At 32.7% G+C, this 25728-nt stretch overlaps 1 protein-coding gene across 4 annotated transcripts in view; it reads right to left on the reverse strand.

Moving 5' to 3' along the window:
* Nhe3 (Na[+]/H[+] hydrogen exchanger 3) overlaps nucleotides 1–25728 on the reverse strand; it is a 216481-nt gene that overhangs the window by 140803 nt on the left and 49950 nt on the right. For all 4 annotated transcript variants that reach the window (XM_089104737.1, XM_089104714.1, XM_089104729.1 and 1 more), the window contains exons 5-8: nucleotides 25566–25642; nucleotides 12674–12883; nucleotides 7403–7544; nucleotides 5024–5129 (exon numbers count right to left, since the gene is read on the reverse strand). In XM_089104737.1, coding sequence (XP_088960863.1) covers nucleotides 5024–5129; nucleotides 7403–7544; nucleotides 12674–12883; nucleotides 25566–25642 — 535 coding nt within the window. The remainder of the gene's footprint in view (nucleotides 1–5023; nucleotides 5130–7402; nucleotides 7545–12673; nucleotides 12884–25565; nucleotides 25643–25728) is intronic.

Raw genomic sequence — 25728 nt, forward strand, 5'->3', positions numbered from 1 at the left:
CGTCACATACGAGATCCACAAGGAGATCCTCTGCCCTCCAAAATCACAACCATAGCCAAAAATTACGCTAAGGGTGAACAGACTATTGTGGCGTCGTCACAATATAGTTTCAATGCCTTTGAATATAACTTCAACAATCAAAAAGGTTACATAGTCATAAATCAGATAAAATGGAATCAGCAGAGAAGAAAAATAATCAATTACATTCAAAATTTTGTTCAGTATCATAAAGGATTTTTTTACCTCTTTTACGAAAATCTGAAAAATTAAAACTTATTCTAGAAATTCTAATCTAATTATATGATTAGCTACTTCTTTTACGAAAATCTGAAAAATTAAAACTTATTCTAGAAAATCTAATTGGTTGGGAATAAGAGGCAGAGAAAGATTGGTTACGATGTCTGTAACATTCTCTAAATGTTAAGCTATCACAGGCAGCGCGCTACCGCTACCTAAGTAAAGAACGATGTGGCCACAATGTGTTTTTTTTTTCTTTATTCGACAGGCACTTCGTATCGAAGGAGTTGTCGTAGAAACTTCGAAAAGGGCTCATTTGATTGGAAATTGGAGTGGCTAGTGCCCTTTTTAATAGTCAAAAGTCATTAGAGGGCATCTAGCCCCCCCAACGCCCATCATTCCCCAAACACATCCAATCAAAATTTTGAGATAACCATTTTGTTCAGCGTAGTTGATTTCCAGATAGAAAATATATTTTGAGGAGAACACTCCCCCACAAGCCTCGGGGCAAGGGTTTTAAGTTATGCCCTGAGGGTATATAAGAACAATGTTGGCACAATGTACCATATATTATTTTGTTTTTTACTTTAGAGCAGGGCACTTCACATGGAATGGGTCGTCGTAGAGACTTCAAAAGGGGCTCATTCAATTGAAAATCGAGAGTTCTAGGGCCCATTTGTATAGTAGAAAGTGTTTGGAGGGCCAGTAGCCCCCCCCCCCACACCCATCATTCCTCCAAACACCTCCAATCAAAATTTTGAGACAGCCATTTTTTTCAGCATAGTTGATTTCCAGATAGAAAATATGTTTTTGAGGAGGACACTCCTCCACAACCCTCGGGGCAAGGGTTTTAAGTTATGCCCTGGGGGCATATAAGGTTTTTATATAAGGTGTTGTCGTAGAAACTTCAAAAAAGGCTCATTAGATTGAAAATTCAAAGGGCTAGTGTCCTTTTTAATAGTCGAAAATGATTGGAGGGAAACTAGCCCCCCTCCCCACGCCCACTATTCCCCCAAACACATCCAATCAAAATTTTGAGATAGCCATTTTGTTCAGCGTAGTTGATTTCTTGATAGAAAATATGTTTGTGAGGAGGACACTCCCCCACTACCCCCAGGGCAAAGGTTTTAAGTTATGCCCTGGGGACATATAAGGTTTTTATAAAAGGCGTTGTCGTAGAAACTTCAAAAATGGCTCATCGATTGGAAATTCAAAGGGCTAGTACCCTTTTTAATATTCGAAAGTGATTGGGGGGCAACTAGCCCCCCCCCCATGCCCATCATTTCCCCAAACACATCCAATCCAAATTTTTAGATAGCCATTTTGTTCAGCGTTGTTGATATCCAGATAAAAAATATGTTTTTGAGGAGGACACTCCTCCACAACCCTCGGGGCAAGGGTTTTAAGTTATGCCCTGAGGGCATATGAGAACGATGTTGGTACAATGTACTATTTATTATTTTTTTCCTTTAGAGCTGGGCACATCATATGGAAGTGGTCGTCGTGGAAACTTCAAAAGGGGCTCATTTGATTGGAAATTGAGAGTTCTAGTGCCTTTTTTAAAAGTCGAAAGTGATTGGAGGGTAACTAGCCCTCCCCCCCCCCCACGGCCATCATTCCCCAGAACACATCCAATCAAAATTTTGAGATAGCCATTTTGTTCAGCGTAGTTGATTTCCAGATAGAAAATATGTTTTTGAGGAGGACACTCCCCCACAACCCTCAGGGCAAGGTTTTTAAGTTATGACGGGGGGCATATAAGGTTTTTATAGAAGGCGTTGTCGTAGATACTTCAAAAGAGGCTCATTCGATTGGAAATTCGAAGAGCTAGTACCCTTTTTAATAGTCGAAAGTGATTGGGGGCAAACCAGCCCCCCCCCCCCACGCCCATCAGTCCAACAAACACATCCAATCAAAATATTGAGATAACCATTTTGTTCAGCGTAGTTGATTTCCAAATAGAAAATATCTTTTTGAGGAGAACACTCCCCCACAAGCCTCGGGGCAAGGGTTTTAAGTTATGCCCTGAGGGCATATAAGGTTTTTCTAGAAGGTGTTGTCGTAAAACTTCAAAAAAGGCTCATTCGATTTGAAATTCAAAGGGCTAGTGCCCTTTTTAATAGTCGAAAATGATTGGAGGGCAACTAGAAACCCCCCCCCCCCACATCCATCATTTCCCAAAACACATCCAATCTAAATTTTGAGATAGCCATTTTGTTCAGCCTAGTTGATTACCAGATAGAAAATATGTTTTTGACGAGGATACTCCCCCACAACCCCCAGGGCAAGGGTTTTAAGTTATGCCCTGGGGTCATATAAGGTTTTTTAAAGAAGGCGTTGTCGTAGAAACTTCAATAAAAGCTCATTCGATTGGAAATTCAAAGGACTAGTGCCCTTTTTAATAGTCGAAAGTGATTGGAGGGCAATTAGCCGCCCCCCCCCACGCCCAACAGTCCCCCCAACACCAGTAATCAAAATTTGAGATAACCGATTTGTTACGCGTTGTTGGTTTCAACATAAAAAATATATTTTTGAGGTAGAAACTCCCCAACAACCCTCAGGATAATGGTTTGAAGTTATGCCCTGAGGGCATATAAGAACGATGTTGGCATAATGTACTATGTATTATTTTTTCATTTAGAGCCGTGCACTTCATATGGAAGGGGTCGTCGTAGACAATTAAATAGGGGCTGATTCGATTGGAAACTGAGAGTTCTAGTGGCCATTTTAATAGTCAAAAGGGACTGGAGAGCAACTAGCCCCCCCCCACGCCCATCATTCCCCAAACACATCCAATCAAAATTTTGAGATAGCCAATTTGTTCAGCGTAGTTGATTAAATCTAAATGCACTGTGTTAATGCTAATTCCCAATGAGGCATCTCAGCAGTATCCCAAGAACGACTGAGGGTATTATGTTCAAACTTTTGGGGCTACTTCTGCTCTTAAAATTTAACCAAATCAAAATAGCGTAAGTGTATCCAAGCTATCAAAGAAAGTAAACAGATTTTTTGCGAATGATGTCAAGTTTTCCATTTCAGGTCATCTAGAGGAGGTATGAAACTAAATTAAACACTACTTTTGTGTCCATATTTTTAAAAGGGTGTATGTTGGGTGTAAAGGGTACAAATAGCAGGCCAAACTATAAGTTCCTAAAAAAAAACGAAAAGATTTAAAGTATTATTTTCTTTATTCCTGAAAAGACTATGTCAATATAAAACGAACAAAAATTAATTAAAAAGAACTTTCCACAAAATAATTTTTTCAAAGAAAAATAAAGAGCTCCTAGAATTCAAACAAGAGCAAAAATAAAATCAAATAATCTACCAATAGTGAAACTACGGCCAATCAGCATCGATAATTAAAGGAAACCCAAAACGAGCAGAAATTACAAAAAATAGCCGAGTCAAACTAAAAACGAGCAGAGATTAACATAAGTTAGGCTAAAACCCCTATGCCTTCTCAAGGCCAGAACATAATTTGCACCTTACTGAAAAAAATTCAAATGAATGTGCATTGTCAGTTTAATATACATATTTTGATATTTGGTAACCAAAATGTTAATATTATTTGATTTATTACAGTTATCAAAGTAAAAACATTCATATTTTTTTCAGTCAAATGCAAATTTTGTTCTGGCCTTGGGAAGGCATATTGGTTTTGAGCCCAAATTATGTTAATTTCTGCTCGTTTTGAGTTTGACTCGGTTATTTATTGTAATTTCTGTTCGTTTTGGGTTTCATTTATTTATCGATGCTGATTTGTGGTAGTTTCACGCTTGGTAGATTATTTGATTTTATTTTTGCTCATTTTTTGTTTAATGGAGTTCTTTATTTTTCTTTGAGAAACTTATTTTGCGGAAAAAGTTTTTTTAATTAATTAACAACAAAATTATGACTCTCGGCCCTATTATATAATTCAATAATTGGGCAATTTTTTCCCGTGTTGTAGCATCTGAACCTAAGAAATTATCACTCTATCCAGTACCAAAATTAGCTTTTTAGATCAGGGATTTTTTTGATGTGCCATAAAAAAAAAATTTTGCAACTTAGACACAGCAAATGGTCTAAATATCTTGAACAAAGTCATTCACATCGGTGAGGGTATCTTTATTTGTTACATATTTAAACTTTAGTTGGCTCAGATTTAAACCCACTATTGACGGACTCCAGTTCCTACTCTTGTGTATACCGACAGTCTACTAATAAGCACACCACTCAATTTTAGGTATCAATTAAAACAAACTCTAATTAATCAAGCACCCTATCCAAATCATAACATCTTCAACTTGGAGTACTTTTCAAATGGTTCGTTCAATCAACAGGTGCCTTTTGTCAGTGCCTTTTGTCATAAACTTATTTCGGAGACAAAGAATAAATAGTACCAAGAAAAAAGTTGATAGAGTAAAGAAGAAAAGATAGAGTGAGCGTAAAAATAAAGTGAAAGTAAAAGAGAAAATGAAAAATAAAGAGATCGAAATACCATTAAGATCCTAAGCTTCTGCATTCGAAAACTAACCATTACAACAAAAGAGAAAAGACTCAAGATAAAAATAAGGAAGAAACTTTAAAATAAACGTAAAGATAAAGTAAAAGTAAAAAAAAATAAGAAGTGATATGCAAAAACATGAGAATAGATGAGCATAGCAGTGAGATCCAAATTTTCAGCAGTTAAAACTGACAACTCGGGAGGAAGAACTCGGGACAAAAAATAAATTAGAGAAGAAAATGAACAGTAAACATAAAGTAAATACATAAACATAAGTAAATAATACAGGGATGCACATACCAGTAAGATCGGAAGCTTCGGCAATTAAAAATGAGGTATAGGACATCAAAACAAAGAGACATGTCTCCAACAGTGGAAAATCACGAATCCGGGTGAACTTGGTCAAGTGCTTAGGAGTCAAGGAAAATTGACACAAAAAATTAGAACAGCTGGTAAACATAGGTAAAAGTAACCGCAAAGAAAATAGGAGATTTACATTTCATATTGAATGAGACTTGACCAAGCAAAAAGCAATCGAATAGCTAGGTAAAAAGAAAGACAAGTAATGAAGTTAAACCTGTAAATCGAGCCGTTAATGGTAATGGATAGTAATTAAAGAGTAGTGTCATTGATAATTGGACCTCTATTGAAAGGATATTTGAAAACCATATATACACCAAGGAATCTACCTTATATGCTAATGCTAAATACGTTCAATCTAATTGGTTTAAAATTCCATAATCAACTGCATACAAAACCAATAGCATGAAAAATACCCTGAAAAAGTAGTGCAATCTTGAAGAAAATAGCACTCTCAAATTCAACAGCTTTACAACCCTTTGGTGGTTTTAGCGGTCCATCTAAAAAAAAAACTGAAATTCGTATGATTTTTCTGATAAAGTTTGGCATGAATGTTGCTCTTTTCAAGGGTCGATTGTATAGACCTAATGGCGACATTAGTGAAAGAATTTTAAAGTTCTGTTGCATTTCTATTGACACGAGAGATGGAGTCACAACATTACACCATTTTTGAGGGTCGATTCTATCGATTAAAGTTCTGTTGTCCACTCTCAGTGACAAGAGAAATGGAGTCACAACAAAGCACAATTTTTGAAAGTCGATTGTATTGACCTAATGGCGGTATTAATGAAAGAAATTTAAAGTTCTGTTGTCCAAGAGAAATGGAGTCACAACAAAGCACCATTTTTGAGCCGGAAAACCACTAGTTTGACTCCAATAGGACAAAAAAAGCTATTGGGCAAAAGTCCTGAGATGAACAATCAGTTTTAAAATGTCAAAAAGCTATGCATTTCCTGCCAGTTTCTAAACACCTCCTTCCAGTTTCTAAAGACCTACTGCCAGGTGGGTGTACATTCGTTCCTAACCATACATATAGTCTTATTATAGTAAAGGGCAGTGGAACTATTTATTAGGGGAAAAGCCTCAAAAAGAGCATTATTTAACCAAAATTCAGACAGTGGTAAATCGTAGGGAGAGTCCACCCTCGTTGCTTTGGCGACCAACAATAGGTAACAATACATCAAATTCAGCAAGTATCAAAACCCTAAAACGGAGGTTCCACGCCACTGTACAAACACACTTTTTTTTTCTAAAGATAATAGATAAAAAAAACACCCCAGCACCATCTGATTTGACCCAACACATTCATAAATAACTTCAAAAACCTAAATAAAAATATTACTTGTATTGCTAAAAAAATCTTTTTTCTTAATTTGCTTTAAAAAAAACCTTTATGCTTTAGAGACACACGAGGCATAGTTATGAAAAAAATTTTTAAAGTAGGGCTATGGCTGCATACCAGCCCTGTTTCGACTATATTATAATCAATGATAAAAAAGAAACTAAGGGCAAGAGGATCTGGCGACTTTCTGAACATTTCAGGCCGAATCCTGATTTACATAGGCCTTTCATTCAAATCTAAATTTTAATAAATCAAAACAAAGCTCTTGTTACGTTTACGTAGTTAAGCAGGGTAGCACTGCACCACCAGTGTCACATATTCTTTTTGACTCTTATTAAATCCATATTAAACCACAAGGGGTACCGCTCAAATAGTTTCCAGCATTCTTTGAGGCAGTTTTTTCCGCAAGTGGCAATGAAAGATTTTAAGCTTATAAGCAATTAACAGATCAATTAGTAATTAACAATTAATTAACTATTAACTAAGCAGTTAGTAACTAGACTAGGGATATTTTTAAAAATAACAAATCATCCAAAAAGCGTTAGATACATTATCACCTGACAGGGACATATCCACAGACTTTGTGGGTAGAGGGAGAGGGTCAAAAGAATGTCATTTCGTGTACTTTATCGGAGGGCGTCAGCTAACATTATTCCACCTGGCTGTTTTAAATGCCTTAGTTGGCTTTCAATCTTTACTTACGTGAGGAGATATACCAATTTATTTAGATATCAGTCTACCCGTTTGGCATTAACTTCATTGTGATGCGTTGCAACTGTATATTTTTTCCTAGATACAACTTACACCCTTTGGTTTTGGTGTGATTACACATTGAACATTTGATTAACATTTCGATTCATATGTGGTATTTTGGAACAGCAAAGAACCTTAAAGGGTAAAAAGAAATAAACAAAGATAAAATGAAGTTACAAAGAAGTGAAATACTAATAAAATCAAAACGACGACAAAAAGGATATTAATGCGGTACTAATCCCAAGGCAGGATCCAAGCATAAATGACGAACAGAAAATTGCCAAGAAATTGCCAACAGCGTAAAAGAATGCGTTCATTTCGAAACCTTCTTGGACTGTGTTATACTCGCTGTAACTTTGAATGGCCCTGGAAAAACGAGAGTATGAACGATAAGGAAACAGAAATCTGCACGACATAAACCAATTAATCTTATTTTTTAACAGTATATTCCGACCAAGGGCGTTCGTTAGCAGCAAAATCATTTTCAAGAATGAAGGGCTAAGGTTTTTAAAGTAATTTTTTCCAGTCAAAATAACACAGTTTTACAAATGTTATAATTTTTCTACGAGAGGGGGAATACAGCACGAGAAAATGCATTTTTGACAATTTTTCTTTAGCTTTCTACGGGAGGGTTCTTTAAACCAATTTCAATTGGAACTATGATTGAGTTCGATATATGCTAAGTTAGTCAAAACCTTGGCTAGTATGAAAACTAAAAAACGACAAAACGTTTCAGACTCTTATCATCAAACAAATGTAAAGCAAAATAAAAAAAGAGATAAGATAAAATTGGGTACAAAGCCAAAAAATAGGGGGCTCTTTACCTCACGAAAAAAAACTGGCAAACGATGTTGGATTGCCGCATATAAAGCGCTTTATTGAAGTTTCAAAAATATAGAACTTGGAAAAACTTCAAAAGGCAAAAAACAAATGCCTTTGAAACTACTCGAAAATTTGTGCTCTAAATTAGCATCTGCAAACACTGGTATGGACAACCCAATGACTCTCACTTGCAAAGCAGCTGGCAGCAGACCACACCATAAGCTTCAAACAGGTGTCCAAGATCCTTGATGCCAAACAAGGTGGAAACGCCGTATTATCGCCACAAGCACAATAAAAAATAGCGTTTTTGGCTTGAAAATATGACTTAGAGAGGTCACGACTTCGGGAAAACTTATTTAGAGCCTTAAATTTGGCAAAAAAAATTATGTGAACGACATCACATTCCTATGCATTTCTTATCATTATGTTTGTTTTATTAGAAATATATATACAAGTCTGTCGCGCACCAGTGGGACCGAGCCTCAAGAGCTTGACCAAATTAGAAATGGAAGTGATTTTCAGCGTCTGGTGATTAAAGATGTTATTTCTGTAATGTTTGTATTTTAACCCTTACGTTCAAAGAATACTCTTTTGACTTTATATGCCCCGTATGTCCAATTCCATTACACCCCCTACAAGCATAAAGCAGGGCTATGTATTGGAAATTGTAAAGGGATAAAGAAAGAGTAAGAATTTGAGGGCTTAATACTGCAATGATTTAACACGCCGGCCTCCGAAGACGCTTTTGCAATTGTATAAAGTCAAACCAGTGAATCAAAACAGTGCATTGGAGCTAAAACCTCCAGAAATGTAAAAAAACAGACTTAGGAAGGTTTCTTAAAAAGCCGTAGTTCAATTTTTGCTGTGTAATGAAAACTTTATTTTTACAAAGTATAATACATAAAATATACAAAGTGGGGTATACAGAACTCCTTGTTCTTGTGATAAATTAAATGTAGGAAGGACACAGCAAAACTTAGAAAATAGATTACAACAACACAAAAACACCATAGATTGCTCTTTAAAATACAATCAAAACCAAAAACTTTTGAATCAGCTTCGACAGAACATTTATTTGACCATCCGCACCATAGTATATTATTTGATCAAACGAAAATAGTGGCATGTCTATGGGAATTTTGCAAAGTTTTAGAGAAATGATAGAGATTTAAAAATTATCTATGGGAGTATTAGCATTAATAGAGAGGAATGGGAACACAGAATGAATCCAATTTACAATAATTTAATTAGAAGGCAGGTCAAAGTTTCTAACAGTAACGTGTTATACGATACTTCCCGAATGGGTGTCAACATTGCAAGCAAAAGTCGGAATGAGGTCATAACTGGAAAGAGTCAACAGACTGCAGTTATATTCGCAAATAAAAATATGCATTTCATTTATAATGCATAAGTTTCTTTGACCTGTTGCCTTACAGAGTTCAAATGGTTTTAACCAGGAAAATTTAATCAGGGGTGGTGTCCTGGGATTCTATGATTTTTCTTTTAATTAAGTAGCCTATAGTCTTCATTTTTATTAGATCCCATTTTTCCATATGACTGTATAGAGGAGAATTATCTATTGTGTACTATAAACATTCGTTTTGTCTTATCAGTGTTCACAGTAAGGGCAGTTCTGGAAGTGTTTAAAATGTGACTTATATTTATTTGTTTATTTTTTAGTAGTTTGCTGTTTTCCTCTTGTGTGTTAGTTGGCGTTTTTTTTTTAGATGGTTTTGTTTTATAAAGAAAATTGTTTTTTTTTCGAGTGTTTTTTTTACTTCAAATTTTTTTTTCGCTTGAAAAGGCTCCCGGACGTGGAGCCAAAATATTCAGATTTTTTGTTGTTTATAGTTTTGTTGCTGTTTTTATGTGCTTTTGTTCCACAGCTTTATTCAAACGTAGCACAATTTTATTTTCGTCTTTACCAAATTTTAATATCTGCCGTAAGACACTTGATTTTACTTATTCTCATTGGAGTGGGAGTACGAGTAATATTGACCATGTACTTTTTAATTTTTCCCCATCTATTATTGTAAAAGTTATCCCGGATTTCCCGATAAGTGATCATTTACCTATTCAGTTTTTGACATCGTTTTCTGTAATTCATGATTCTGTTTCTGCTTCTAATTTTATTCCAATTCGCCCTAATTATTTTGAGAGAATTATCTGGGATGAAAAACTGATTCCGGCTTACCAAGATAAAGTTGATTCTTTAGCTCGAAAAGTAGTTGTACCTGATATTCTGAAGTGTCATAAAGATAACATAGAGCTTGAGCTTAATTGCATATATCTTCAGTTATTACATTGCTTAAAATATGGTGCTAAAGAAACTTTTGGAGTTAAAAAGTGTAAACAAAATGTTGAAAAACCTTTTTGGTCGTCAAATCCGTTTCTTGTACATGCTAATCATGAATCTAAATTAGCTTTTAGACATTGGAAAAATAGTGGAAAACCGCGTGATCTTCATCCGGCTTTTCTATGAATGAAAAAAAATAAGTCAATTTTCCAGTCGGAGCTTCGTCGTCATAATAATATTTTGCTTATGGATTCTTCGTCTGAAGTTGATATGAATAAAAAGAAACTTTGGAAAGCTCTACGTTCAACAAAGAGAGTTAATGAACCTTCTAAAAAGAATGGCCCTTCTCTTGTTGAGTGGGAAACTCATTTTGCAAACCTTTCGAAATCTTGTGATGATCCTGAACAACTTTCGCATGTTGATATAATTTTAAACAGTTCTTTTAATTCGCATGATTTTTCTATTTCGTTTGATTCTTTGTTGGGTGCATGCCGTAAATTAAAGCCACAATCCTCTAAAGACCATGATGGGATTTTTTCAAATCATGTGAAATTTGCTCCAACTTCTTTTCTTCTTCTTCTTTTGACTTTTTTTAATCTTATTCTCAAGTTTGGTAATGTTCCTCCGTCTTTTAGGATTGGGGTGGTAACTCCTATTCTAAAATCTGGTAAAAGAGATCTCCGTTCTTGTGATTCGTATAGGCCGATAACGAAGGGTTCTATGATTGGTAAACTTTTTGAATTATGTATAAAGGATCTTTTTGATTATTTGGATGTTGGTCTTAATCAAGTAGGGTTCAAAAAAGGAATGGGTTGCGACCATGCGCATGCAACGTTTGATACTATAATTAAGGAGTCAAGATCTACTGGCTCCCCACTTTATACACTTTTAATTGATATAAAAGGAGCTTTTGACAATATTTCGCATGCTTCCGCTCTTTCAGCTCTTATTTCTGGTGGGATTCCCCTTTCTGTGGTTAGAGTTCTTAGATCTTGGTATTCGGGGCTTAGGATAAAAATTTTTGCACATGCTTCTGATTCTCTTTCTAATCCAATTTCCGTGGGTCGGGGCGTGAGACAGGGTGGGGTTTTATCTCCTTATATTTTTAACGCATGTCTGGCGGAGTGTCTTCGTTCTTTATCTACAACCCTTATTTCTTGGGGACGGGATGTGTCTTTTCTTGCATATGCTGATGATATTATCCTATTGAGCCGTTCTAAAGCTAGTCTAATTAAGAATTTTAATTCCCTTTCTAGTCTGCTTAATGTTCGTGGCCTTTCTATTAGTATTAAAAAATGTCAATATTTTCCCGTTAATGTTAATGACCGAGCTGAATTAATTTGCGATAGAAATATATCATTTCCGGTTTCTGATGCTGTTGTTTATCTTGGGTTACCTTATTCTGCTTCAGCTCGTGAATCTAAGTCGATGCTAATTTTACATATTCAAGAAAAAATTAGAAAGGCGTTTGGTTCCATAATACGGCTACGTGGTGTTTATCGTCGTGAAATTCTAGGTTCTCTTTTTAATGCAGTAGCCCTCCCGCATGTTCTTTATCCTTCCCTTCTTCTTCGAGATTTTAAAATTTGTGATTTTTCAGCAATTCGCGTTTGTTATTTTAAATATTGTAAGTTTTTACTTGGTTTTCCAATTTCTTTTAGTAATACTGAATTAGTTTCAAAATTTAAAATTAAAGAGCCGTTGGAAATAGCCAAGGTAAAAATAAATAATTTTTACCGTAAATCTGAAAATATACTTTATGTTCATAATCTTTTTCCTTTTTTTCTATAGTTTAAAAAGTGCATGATTTCATTATTACTATTTGTTGCATTTGATTAAGTTTTCTTTTGGGCAACTTGTAAATTGTTGCTATGTTTGATGGTGTGTTATTTGGATTTTTGAAGATTTATTTAATTATCTTTTATACTCCTCGTTTTTGAGGGAATTAAATAAATAAATAAATAAATAAATTAAACCCAGGTCCTAATGTTTTGTAAATGGAAAAGCAGTGTCGTCTAAGAAATTATTTAAGCAACCACAAATAACAGATGAGGTCAAACTAAGGAGGTGGCAGTACTGGAGTCATGACGAATGAAACAGGGAAGACTTACATATGACACGTAGCAGTGGACCCTCTAGGCCTCCACGAGACGGATAGAAAACAGACCACTATTGGTCAGTTCCTAGAAACTGAGACAAGAAATCTAGACCGACGTTCTTCCCTCAACGAGCTACGGTATTTGGCTAAGGATCCTCCAATGTGGAGGTCAACAGTTCATGCTCTATACGCCACTAAGTGTCAGAGGAACTAAACACAAGTAAGTAACTAATAGGAAGTATGTCAAAAAAAAAAAAAAAAAAGGATGTTTGTACCTACCTCGTCATAACTATAGCAATGGCGTCATTGAATACACTTTCACCAAATACAAGAGCGTATAAATTAACGTCAACATGGAGTTCAGAGAAAATTGCTAAGACTGTCACCGGATCTGTGGCTGATATTACGGCTCCAAAATATAGCGTGTCCAAGAATGAAAATTTTCGGGCTAAGTTTGGCACAATCTGGATTAACGACCACATGATTCCACTGAAAATGAATGAATAAAAGAAAGAAAAAACATGATGGAAGCGAAACGTCTAATTTGAAATACAGAAACAAAAAAAAATCAAAATTGAATAAAATCATTTTTCGGCAACAATTTCTAATTTTTCCATGGGAGACTTCCACCTCCTCTCCTCTCTCCCTCTCTCTCTTTCTTCTATGGGAAGTGCGATAGCTGTGTAATTTAATGTTAAACAATTTCCTCTTGTTTGTTTTACTTTTTGATAGGAATAATTCATAAGTTTTTGTTTTTCTATTGTCTTTATCATTTCTTATTACATTCTTTTAATCCCAGAATAAAAGTATGACAGACTATATTCTACGAAAAATTAAATGTGGGCGTTATTTTCACAAAATTCTTTTAGACTGTACAGTACAAACTGTACAGTACGTCTGACCGTATTTTTTATTTCGGGTAAACACTTCAGTCCACTTTAAAAAAGTAGCGTAAAAGAAATAAGGCACAATGTTATTCCAAGAAATTTCTTTATGGAAAATAGTCTAAGCCATATGGTCCAATTCAGAACCCCCCTCCCCCCCCCCATTTAAGATTGGCCCATATTACCTCCTTGACAAATAGGGCATAGGATATTTTTTTATACAGTCCAAGGAAAGCCCACCCCCTAAGATTACGACCTGGGTAAACTTATGATAATAGCTGTGTTTACAAACAATATAATATCTGTACTTTATGTATTGATTAAAAAAAGAAACTTTCCGAAAAAGAAGTTTTTCAAAGAAAAATAAAGGCCATTTTAAACTTAAGATCATCAGATACAAATACCTGTTAAAATTCAAACTCAGAACGACCAGAAATTACTATTAAAGAATAAATGAAACTCAAAACGACGAGGAATTAAATTAACATAAAAAAAACATACAACAAGTAACAATACAAATGAAGCGAGTAATGCGAAAATGTAACATGTAAACCCATCTTTAAACGAAACAAATTTTTAGCTATTGAACAATAGATGAAACCTAAGACAAACAGAAAATATCAAAAGAACCAATGTAACCAAATATATTATAGGTACTAATGTAAATGAATAAATTAATAATAAAACGGATGAGAATCAAAGTGAATATGTAAATCAAGCTTGAAACGAACAAAAATCACTACAAACAATAGTTTGGGTATTGCCTCCTTCCCCCACTATAAAAGTCTAAAACCTACTGCGTCATCGGCGGTTTACTGAAAACGAATTGTATTACAAATATTTTCTTTTGTACTTAATATTGAAAAAAAAAAAAATCAAAATTACAGTAAAATTTTGAATTGATGAGCTTTCAGCAATTAACATCATTATACATCAAATAATCAGCATAATTTACTAGTTCTTTCTAAAATTGTTCAAAATCCTTAAAATTGTCACCTTCTTGGACTGTAAAAACCTAAAGCCTAATGCGTCATTGGCGCTTCACTGAAAACGAATTATATTAAAAATATGTTCTTTTAAAGTTCTTACAACATTGAAAATAAAAATAAAATTAAAGTTAAATTAATTATTTAACTGATGGATCTTTCAACAACTAATATCATTATATATCAAATATTCAATTTGATGTTGTTTATACTTTCCAAGACTGTTCAAGACGCATATAGTTTTCAGTAAAGCGCCAATGACGCAGTAGGTTTTAAATATTTACAGCGACAGAAGGAGGCGATACCAAAACTCTTGTTTATAGTGATTTTTGTTCGTTTCAAGCTTGATTTGCATATTCAATTTAAATTTCACTCGTTTTAAGATTTATTTATTCATTTACATTAGTATCTATTGTATGTTTGTTTGCATTGATTGTTTATTTAATTTCTGTTCGTTCTAAGTTTCATTTATACTTCAATGGCAAAATATTTTTTTTGTTTTAAGCTTGATTTTCATATTCAATCTAAGCATTATTCGCTTTAAAATCTATTTATTCATTTATGTGATTACTTGTTGTATGTTTTTTCCTATGATTGTTTATTTAATTTCTGTTCGTTTTGGGTTTCATTTATTATAATGAAATTTATTGTATTATAATGTAAATGAATAAATAGATCTTTAAACGAGTGAAACTTAAATTGAATATGCAAATCAAGCTTGAAACGAACAAAAACCACTACAAACAAGAGAATTTGAGTATTGCCTCCTTCTCTCACTGTAAAAGTCTAAAACCTACTGCGTCATCGGCGGTTTACTGAAAACAAATTGTATTACAAAAAAAAAAATTTTTGTACTTATCTAATCTCAGTGAAGTAAAAGAAAATCTATTTCATAAAGAATTTGGACCGTCTCCGGCTTATGTTTACCTGCTACCTGTTAAATGATATTTGATAGCGCTTTGCCTTATGAACTACAGATATACTATGAGCGAAAAATTTGTTTATTCGCCGCTGTTGAACTTTCTTTTCCGTTCGCTGAATAATGGCAATAAGCTATCGCAAATAATTGACTCCGCAGTTAAGTTCTATGACAAGGAAAGGATAAATGAACCCCGAGTCTTGCTGCATGAAATCACATGCGCTGACGAGCAGTTTTCTATGAAAGTCAAAGTTGAAGATAACGTTAAAGAACTATGTCGTGCAATGGTCTCTGCGGCGAAAGATCAGAAATGTAAGCTTCCAAAGTTTGTGATAGTAGACCCACAAGAAGTTTCTACAACTGCAGACGAAATCTGGGCAGTCGTAATTGCCCGTGTCAATGAGATGTGCAGAGTCAGACGGATTTATAGAATTACAAAGCCAGCAAAAATTCAGTCAACTGCTTACCAAGACTTCAAAAACCTCCGTCCCCCCTCCCCAACAGTTATCCCACGCTGCAGTAGCAATAAAAAATTTCCACGTTAATTAAAAACTCTCGAATCCCGCAAGGAGTTTATTACCCAATTGTGCGAAAATGACTGTGATGAAGTTGTTGAGCTGAAACGTTTTAAAACTGAAACTAAGCTACTTGTTAAGAATAAAAAGACCGCCACACGCATCGCAAAAAAAATAGCTAACTCAGGTCCAAAGTTAGAAGCCCGTGCAAAGGCCCCATCATACATCGGTATCGTTAAGCAAGTGCATCGGGATGTTACAGAGGAGGAATTGAAGGCCCTCTTGGCCGGCGTAATTGAGGTCAAACATTGTGGTACTGCAGAGGCATTTAAACTCTATTTCGAAACCGCAGCTGACCTCACACTTGCCGTCGACAACCCACCATTGGTTGGAATAGAACCATTAAATGTGAAAAACTTCATCTTTTTGCCTCTCAAGTGTTACAAGTGCCTTAAAAATGGACATAAAGCCGCTAAGTGTACAAATGAAGCTGTCTGTGGCCGATAAGCGAGTCCTGAACACGTTTCATCAAATGACAACCCCTGTACAAAGCCGATGCGTTGTGTAGCTTGTGATTCGTCGTCTCACACTTGCTATCACGTAAGATGCCCTGAAAACCAAAAAGTGATTGCAGAGAAGCCTAACCATGGAAATTAGCGTCATTTCTTGGAATATACATGGCGATGCTCTTAATAAGCGCCCTGTATTTGAAGAATTCTTGAGGAATTACGACGTGTTATGTTTACAAGAACATTTCTTATTCGAGTGCAATAAGCAGCTCCTTGAATTCTCTGATTCCCACGTGTTATTTTTTTCGCCAGACAAACGTATTCTAAGCCACGGCAGACCCTCTGGCGGCATTGCTACCCTAGTTCACAAAGCACTTCCCACCGCCTTCGTGGAGACCTCAGCCAATCATATCGCTATTCAAATTGCGAATCTGACCGTTATTAACACTTATTTTCCGACAGATTACAAGTCCAAAAATCTGAAAAATGCTTTGCTCTTGCGGCCAAACGTCTTGAAAAAATGTGGTACCCGCAATACTATGCCCGAAAAGCTCCTGATTGGTGATTTCAATTGTGACTTATGTGACTTGAGCTCAAGTCGATCAAACTTTATTCTGCAGCGTGCCAATGACCTAGAAGTTCTAAAGACAAATCTTGACGCACCTTATCTTCATCATACTGGGACCACTGCAAATATTGATCACGTTACAGCATCAGGGAATCTGTCCAAAAACCAAGTAAAAGTCCTGTCTTCAACATACACTTCTGATCATTTTCCGATAACTGTCAACATAAAAATTTCTGCTGCTGCCCCAACAGCCAAGATTCCAGTCTGGTTTGTTAAAGAAGAGTGGGGAAAGTAGGAAAGTAGGAAATTTGGAGCTGGAAAAGAAAACAGTAATGGTTACAGAATGCTGCAATTTTGTAGGTAAAACAATCTAGTATAACCAATACAGTATTTGGTCATAAAATGGCCCATAAGTTAACATAGTATTCACATGATGGTAAGACAGCTAACCTTATTGATTTGTGTTATTGTAAACCGAAGACCGGCAGGATCAACACAAGATACAAGGAATAGGAGTAAAAGGAGTGCTGTTATTGAAGTTGAAGTAAAGATCACCATCTAATAATATCCAGAGTTATTCTAAAGCTGAAATTTAGGATGGGTATCTACCTTCCGGGCAGCAATGACGGTGGTAGACTCCAGGATGAGATCCTGAATGTATTTTTTCAGGAACAGTTGAACACTAAATCGAAGAGTTTAAAATATGGCAATATAGAGGATGGACAGAATAATTTTTGGAAAATCGCTTGTGAAGTCACCGACGGTGTCTTAGGGAAGAAGTTAGTATGGTAAAGAAGCCATTACTGGAACAGATTATTGTTACTGGCTCCACTGAACTACATCGGTGCACAGAACTCTATCCCTGACCCTTCAAATTCAGAAGTGCTTTCTCTGTTGAAACCAGTAACAAATAAAAACATAAAAAATGCAAAGTGAAAGAACTGGGCCGACTTCAACAAAACAAGAGAGATCCTCAAATTTCCCCAGCTTGAAAGCAGAAAACCAGGCATTTTCTTTTTAAATGTATTTTCATGTCACTTCTATTTATAACTTACAAACCTGGTTCAATAAAGAAAAGTAGCACCGCCTTGGGGTGGCCTCGCTTTTTAATCTAACGTTATATGGACGATAATTTGAGCTTAGCAGCAAAGCAGGATTTTGGAGGGTACAGGCCCAACTCCTTCGTAATTCCAATGCCTGTTGAAAAGCCAAACTTTGAGCAGTTAAACTATTGCTACACTTTGAAAGGCCCTTGGTTGTAATTTCCACCTTCTTCAGTTTTGAAAGCAGTAATAGACCATAAGAGTCACAAAAGTATTATATCTGAGCAAAATTCATCAGAGGATACAGCACATTGACAAATTACTACAGCATTCGGCAATGAATCATTTCTCTGAAGAAATTATATTCTTCAGAGAAATGCTATCTTTCATTTGCGTTAAACGGCAGCCCTGGTCTAAGTTAATACAAGTGGCTGCCCTAGCCATTTATTTGCAAAAAGGAGGAAATCACAGGACTCAAGAAACGATATTCCAAATAGCTTATAAAAACTCAAATTTTAGTTCAAATATTACTTCTCAAGTCTCTATAAAAAAAAACAAAGAAACATCTAGAATGTCTACAATCACATGGGAGTGATTGCAAAAAGGAGGAAATCACAGGACTCAAGTAACGATATTCCAAATAGCTTATAAAAACTCAAATTTTAGTTCAAATATTACTTCTCAAGTCTATATAAAAAAAAACAAAGAAACATCTAGAATGTCTACAATCACATGGGAGTGATTGCAAAAAGGAGGAAATCACAGGAATCAAGTAACGATATTCCAAATAGCTTATAAAAACTCAAATTTTAGTTCAAATATTACTTATCAGGTCTCTATAAAAAAAAAAAAAAACATCTAGAATGTCTACAATCACATGGGAGTGATTGCAAAAAGGAGGAAATCACAGGAATCAAGTAACGATATTCCAAATAGATTATAAAAAATCAAATTTTATTTAAAATATTACTTATCAGGTCTCTATAAAAAAAAAAAAAACATAAATAATTTATAAAAAAAAATGTGAGTGTTTGCAAAAAGGAGGAAATAACAGGACTCAAGAAACGAAATTCCAAATAGCTTATAAAAACTCAAATTTTAGTTCAAATATTCCTTATCAGGTCTCTATAAAAAAAAAAAATAAACATCTAGAATGTCTACAATCACATGGGAGTGATTGCAAAAAGGAGGAAATCAAAGGAATCAATTAACTATATTAAAAATAGCTTATAAAAAAAAAAATTTTTTTTAAAATTTTAATTATAAGGTCTCTATAAAAAAAAAAAAAAACATCTAGAATGTCTACAATCACATGGGAGTGATTGCAAAAAGGAGGAAATCACAGGACTCAAGAAACGATATTCCAAATAGCTTATAAAAACTCAAATTTTAGTTCAAATATTACTTATCAGTACTCTATAAAAAAAAAAAAAGAAACATCTAGAATGTCTACAATCACATGGGAGTGATTGCAAAAAGGATGAAATCACAGGAATCAATTAACGATATTCAAAATATCTTATAAAAACTCAAATTTTATTTAAAATATTACTTATCAGGTATATATAAAAAAAAAAAAAACATCTAGAATGTCTACAATCACATGGGAGTGATTGCAAAAAGGAGGAAATCACAGGACTCAAGAAACGATATTCCAAATAGCTTATAAAAACTCAAATTTTAGTTCAAATATTACTTCTCAAGTCTCTATAAAAAAAAACAAAGAAACATCTAGAATGTCTACAATCACATGGGAGTGATTGCAAAAAGGAGGAAATCACAGGAATCAAGTAACGATATTCCAAATAGATTATAAAAACTCAAATTTTAGTTCAAATATTACTTATCAGGTCTCTATAAAAAAAAAAAAAACATCTAGAATGTCTATAAAAACATGGGAGTGATTGCAAAAAGGAGGAAATCACAGGAATCAATTAACGATATTCCAAATAGCTTATAAAAAATCAAATTTTAGTTCAAATATTACTTATCAGGTCTCTATAAAAAAAAAAAAAAACATCTAGAATGTCTACAATCACATGGGAGTGATTGCAAAAAGGAGGAAATCACAGGACTCAAGAAACGATATTCCAAATAGCTTATAAAAACTCAAATTTTAGTTCAAATATTCGTTATCAGGTCTCTATAAAAAAAAAAAAGAAACATCTAGAATGTCTACAATCACATGGGAGTGATTGCAAAAAGGAGGAAATCACAGGAATCAAGTAACGATATTCCAAATAGCTTATAAAAACTCAAATTTTAGTTCAAATATTACTTATCAGGTCTCTATAAAAAAAAAAAAAAACATCTAGAATGTCTACAATCACATGGGAGTTATTGAAAAAATGATGAAATCACATTAATCAATTAACTATATAAAAATTAGAATTTAAAAAAAAATAATTTTTTAAATATTTTTATTATAATTTCTCTATAAAAAAAAAAAAAAACATATATAAGTTAAAAAAAAAACTGGGATTTATTGAAAAATTTAGTAAAAAAACTGAAAAAATAACAGAAATTAAAAAATGATTAAAAAAAATCAAATTTTATTTCAAATATTACTTATAAGGTCTCTATAAAAAAAACAAATAAACATCTAGAATGTCTACAATCACATGGGAGTGATTGCAAAAAGGAGGAAATCACAGGAATCAAGTAACGATATTCCAAATAGCTTATAAAAACTCAAATTTTAGTTCAAATATTACTTATCAGGTCTCTATAAAAAAAAAAAACATCTAGAATGTCTACAATCACATGGGAGTGATTGCAAAAAGGAGGAAATCACAGGAATCAAGTAACGATATTCCAAATAGCTTATAAAAACTCAAATTTTAGTTCAAATATTACTTATCAGGTCTCTATAAAAAAAAAAAAACATCTAGAATGTCTACAATCACATGGGAGTGATTGCAAAAAGGAGGAAATCACAGGACTCAAAAACGATATTCCAAATAGCTTATAAAAACTCAAATTTTAGTTCAAATATTCCTTATCAGGTCTCTATAAAAAAAACAAAGAAACATCTAGAATGTCTACAATCACATGGGAGTGATTGCAAAAGGAGGAAATCACAGGAATCAAGTAACGATATTCCAAATAGCTTATAAAAACTCAAATTTTAGTTCAAATATTACTTATCAGGTCTCTATAAAAAAAAAAAAACATCTAGAATGTCTACAATCACATGGGAGTGATTGCAAAAAGGAGGAAATCACAGGACTCAAGAAACGATATTCCAAATAGCTTATAAAAACTCAAATTTTAGTTCAAATATTACTTCTCAAGTCTCTATAAAAAAAAACAAATAAACATCTAGAATGTCTACAATCACATGGGAGTGATTGCAAAAAGGAGGAAATCACAGGAATCAAGTAACGATATTCAAAATAGCTTATAAAAACTCAAATTTTAGTTAAAATATTACTTATCAGGTCTCTATAAAAAAAACAAAGAAACATCTAGAATGTCTACAATCACATGTGAGTGATTGCAAAAAGGAGGAAATCACAGGACTCAAGAAACGATATTCCAAATAGCTTATAAAAACTCAAATTTTAGTTCAAATATTACTTATCAGGTCTCTATAAAAAAAAAAAAAAACATCTAGAATGTCTACAATCACATGGGAGTGATTGCAAAAAGGAGGAAATCACAGGAATCAAGTAACGATATTCCAAATAGCTTATAAAAACTCAAATTTTAGTTCAAATATTACTTATCAGGTCTCTATAAAAAAAAAAAAACATCTAGAATGTCTACAATCACATGGGAGTGATTGCAAAAAGGAGGAAATCACAGGAATCAAGTAACGATATTCCAAATAGCTTATAAAAACTCAAATTTTAGTTCAAATATTCCTTATCAGGTCTCTATAAAAAAAAACAAAGAAACATCTAGAATGTCTACAATCACATGGGAGTGATTGCAAAAAGGAGGAAATCACAGGAATCAAGTAACTATATTCAAAATAGCTTATAAAAACTCAAATTTTAGTTCAAATATTACTTATCAGGTATCTATAAAAAAAAAAAAAACATCTAGAATGTCTACAATCACATGGGAGTGATTGCAAAAAGGAGGAAATCACAGGAATCAAGTAACGATATTACAAATAGCTTATAAAAACTCAAATTTTAGTTAAAATATTAATTAACAGGTATCTATAAAAAAAAAAAAAAAATCTAGAATGTCTAAAATCACAAGGGAGTGATTGCAAAAAGGAGCAAAACACAGGAATCAAGTAACGATATTCAAAATAGCTTATAAAAACTCAAATTTTAGTTCAAATATTACTTATCAGGTCTCTATAAAAAAAAACAAAACATCTAGAATGTATACACTAACCTGGGAGTGATTTAAAAACTGTTTAAATAAAATTAATAAATTAAATTTATTACAAATAGCTTATAAAAAAAAAAATTTTATTTAAAATTTTTAGTAAATTTACTCTATAAAAAAAAAAAAAAACATCTAGAATTTATAAAAAAACAGGGGCGTGATTTAAAAAAGTCGGACATAACCGGAATCAATTAAATATATTCCAAAAAGCTAATAAAAAATAAAATTTTATTTCAAATATTCATTATCAGGTTTCTATAAAAAAAACAAAGAAACATCTAGAATGTCTACAATCACCTGGGAGTTATTGACAAATGGAGGAAATAAAAGTAATAAATTAAAGATATTCAAAATAGCTTTTAAAAAATAAAATTTTTTTTAAAATTTTAATTTTAAGTTCTCTATAAAAAAAAAAAAAAACATATATAATTTATAAAAACACAGGGGAGTGATTGAAAAAAGGAGGAAAACACAGGAATCAATAAACGATATTCCAAATAGCTTATAAAAACTCAAATTTTAGTTCAAATATTACTTATCAGGTTTCTATAAAAAAAACAAAGAAACATCTAGAATGTCTACAATCACATGGGAGTGATTGCAAAAAGGAGGAAATCACAGGAATCAAGTAACGATATTCCAAATAGCTTATAAAAAATCAAATTTTAGTTCAAATATTACTTATCAGGTATCTATAAAAAAAAAAAACATCTAGAATGTCTACAATCACATGGGAGTGATTGCAAAAAGGAGGAAATCACAGGACTCAAGAAACGATATTCCAAATAGCTTATAAAAACTCAAATTTTAGTTCAAATATTACTTATCAGGTCTCTATAAAAAAAACAAACAAACATCTAGAATGTCTACAATCACATGGGAGTGATTGCAAAAAGGATGAAATCACATTAATCAATTAACTATATTACAAATAGATTATAAAAAATAAAATTTTTTTTAAAATATTACTTATCATTTCTCTATAAAAAAAAAAAAAAAACAAATATAATGTATACAAAAAAATGGGAGTGTTTGAAAAAAGGAGGAAATAACAGGACTCAAGAAACGATATTCCAAATAGCTTATAAAAACTCAAATTTTAGTTCAAATATTCCTTATCAGGTCTCTATAAAAAAAACAAAGAAACATCTAGAATGTCTACAATCACATGGGAGTGATTGCAAAAAGGAGGAAATCACAGGAATCAAGTAACGATATTCCAAATATCTTATAAAAACTAAAATTTTAGTTAAAATATTACTTATCAGGTATATATAAAAAAAAAAAAAAAATCTTGAATGTCTAAAATCACATGGGAGTGATTGCAAAAAGGAGGAAATCAAAGGAATCAAGTAACGATATTCCAAATAGCTTATAAAAACTCAAATTTTAGTTCAAATATTACTTATCAGGTCTCTATAAAAAAAAAAAAAAACATCTAGAATGTCTACAATCACATGTGAGTGATTGCAAAAAGGAGGAAATAACAGGACTCAAGAAACGATATTCCAAATAGCTTATAAAAACTCAAATTTTAGTTCAAATATTCCTTATCAGGTTTCTATAAAAAAAACAAAGAAACATCTAGAATGTATACAATCACATGGGAGTGATTGCAAAAAGGAGGAAATCACAGGAATCAAGTAACGATATTCCAAATAGCTTATAAAAACTCAAATTTTAGTTCAAATATTACTTATCAGGTCTCTATAAAAAAAAAAAAACATCTAGAATGTCTACAATCACATGGGAGTGATTGCAAAAAGGAGGAAATCACAGGAATCAAGTAACGATATTCCAAATAGCTTATAAAAACTCAAATTTTAGTTCAAATATTACTTATCAGGTCTCTATAAAAAAAAAAAAACATCTAGAATGTCTACAATCACATGGGAGTGATTGAAAAAAGGAGGAAATCACAGGAATCAATTAACGATATTCAAAATTGCTTATAAAAACTAAAATTTTATTTAAAATTTTAATTATCATTTAGATATAAAAAAAAAAAAAAAATCTAGAATGTCTACAATCACATGGGAGTGATTGCAAAAAGGAGGAAATCACAGTAATAAAGTAACGATATTCCAAATAGCTTATAAAAACTAAAATTTTAGTTCAAATATTACTTATCAGGTCTCTATAAAAAAAAAAAACATCTAGAATGTCTACAATCACATGGGAGTGATTGCAAAAAGGAGGAAATCACAGGAATCAATTAACTATATTCCAAATAGCTTATAAAAACTCAAATTTTATTTAATATATTACTTATCCGTTATATATAAAAAAAAACAAAACATATAGAATGTCTACAATCACAGGGGAGTGTTTGCAAAAAGGAGGAAATCACAGGAATCAAGTAACGATATTCCAAATAGCTTATAAAAACTCAAATTTTAGTTCAAATATTACTTATCAGGTCTCTATAAAAAAAAAAAAAAACATCTAGAATGTCTACAATCACATGGGAGTGATTGCAAAAAGGAGGAAATCACAGGAATCAAGTAACGATATTCCAAATAGCTTATAAAAACTCAAATTTTAGTTAAAATATTACTTATCAGGTCTCTATAAAAAAAAAAAAACATCTAGAATGTCTACAATCACATGGGAGTGATTGCAAAAAGGAGGAAATCACAGGAATCAAGTAACGATATTCCAAATAGCTTATAAAAACTCAAATTTTAGTTCAAATATTACTTATCAGGTCTCTATAAAAAAAAAAAACATCTAGAATGTATAAACTCACATGGGTGTGTTTGAAAAAATGATTAAATAAAAGTATTAAATTAACTATATTAAAAATTGATTTTAAAAAAAAATATTTTTTTTAAAATTTTTATTTTAATTTCTCTATAAAAAAAAAAAAAAAAATATCTCATTTAAACAAAAAAAGGGGCTTTATGTAAAAATTTAGTAAAAAAACGGTAAAAATAAACTATATTCAAAATATATTATAAAAAATAAAATTTTATTTAAAATATTACTTATCAGGTATATATAAAAAAAAAAAAAAAAAAAAAAAATCTAGAATGTCTACAATCACATGGGAGCTTTTTTTCAATGGAAAACAAAATTTATCTGTAAATTCCTGCTTAGTCTAAATAACAATTAGTGTAGGGAGAGTAAGGCATTGATAAGGAGCAATATTTTCTCACTCAAACATCCTTTTAAAAACCTCATATTTCAGTTATAAATATATGCAAGGATGCGAGCAAAAAAGCAAAGAGCAAAAAGAAAAGAAAGCAAAGGGCGATTATTTTTACAGGCTCCACTGAGCTACATGGGTGTACAGAACTCAAATGGGTGTACTTACACAAGGTAAAAATAGATCAATGAAAAAGAGAAATCAAAGAACGAAAGCAGTGAGAAGAAAACAGAGAAACGAGAAAAAACATACCCAGTAACGAAGGCCGTAACTGTAGTACCCAGAAATGCAAAAGTGAAAATTGCTCCCAAGTTTTTGAAGAAGAAACGCTAGAACAAATAAATCTCAAAGACCAAGTTGTAGATCAGAACATTTTAACAGTAATTAGAAAAAAGTACATTTTACAGTACGTTGC

Source organism: Artemia sp. Qi Xiang Cuo, chromosome 2 (assembly GCF_049724085.1).
Source record: "Artemia sp. Qi Xiang Cuo chromosome 2, ASM4972408v1, whole genome shotgun sequence".
In the NCBI taxonomy this organism is placed as follows: domain Eukaryota; kingdom Metazoa; phylum Arthropoda; class Branchiopoda; order Anostraca; family Artemiidae; genus Artemia; species Artemia sp. Qi Xiang Cuo.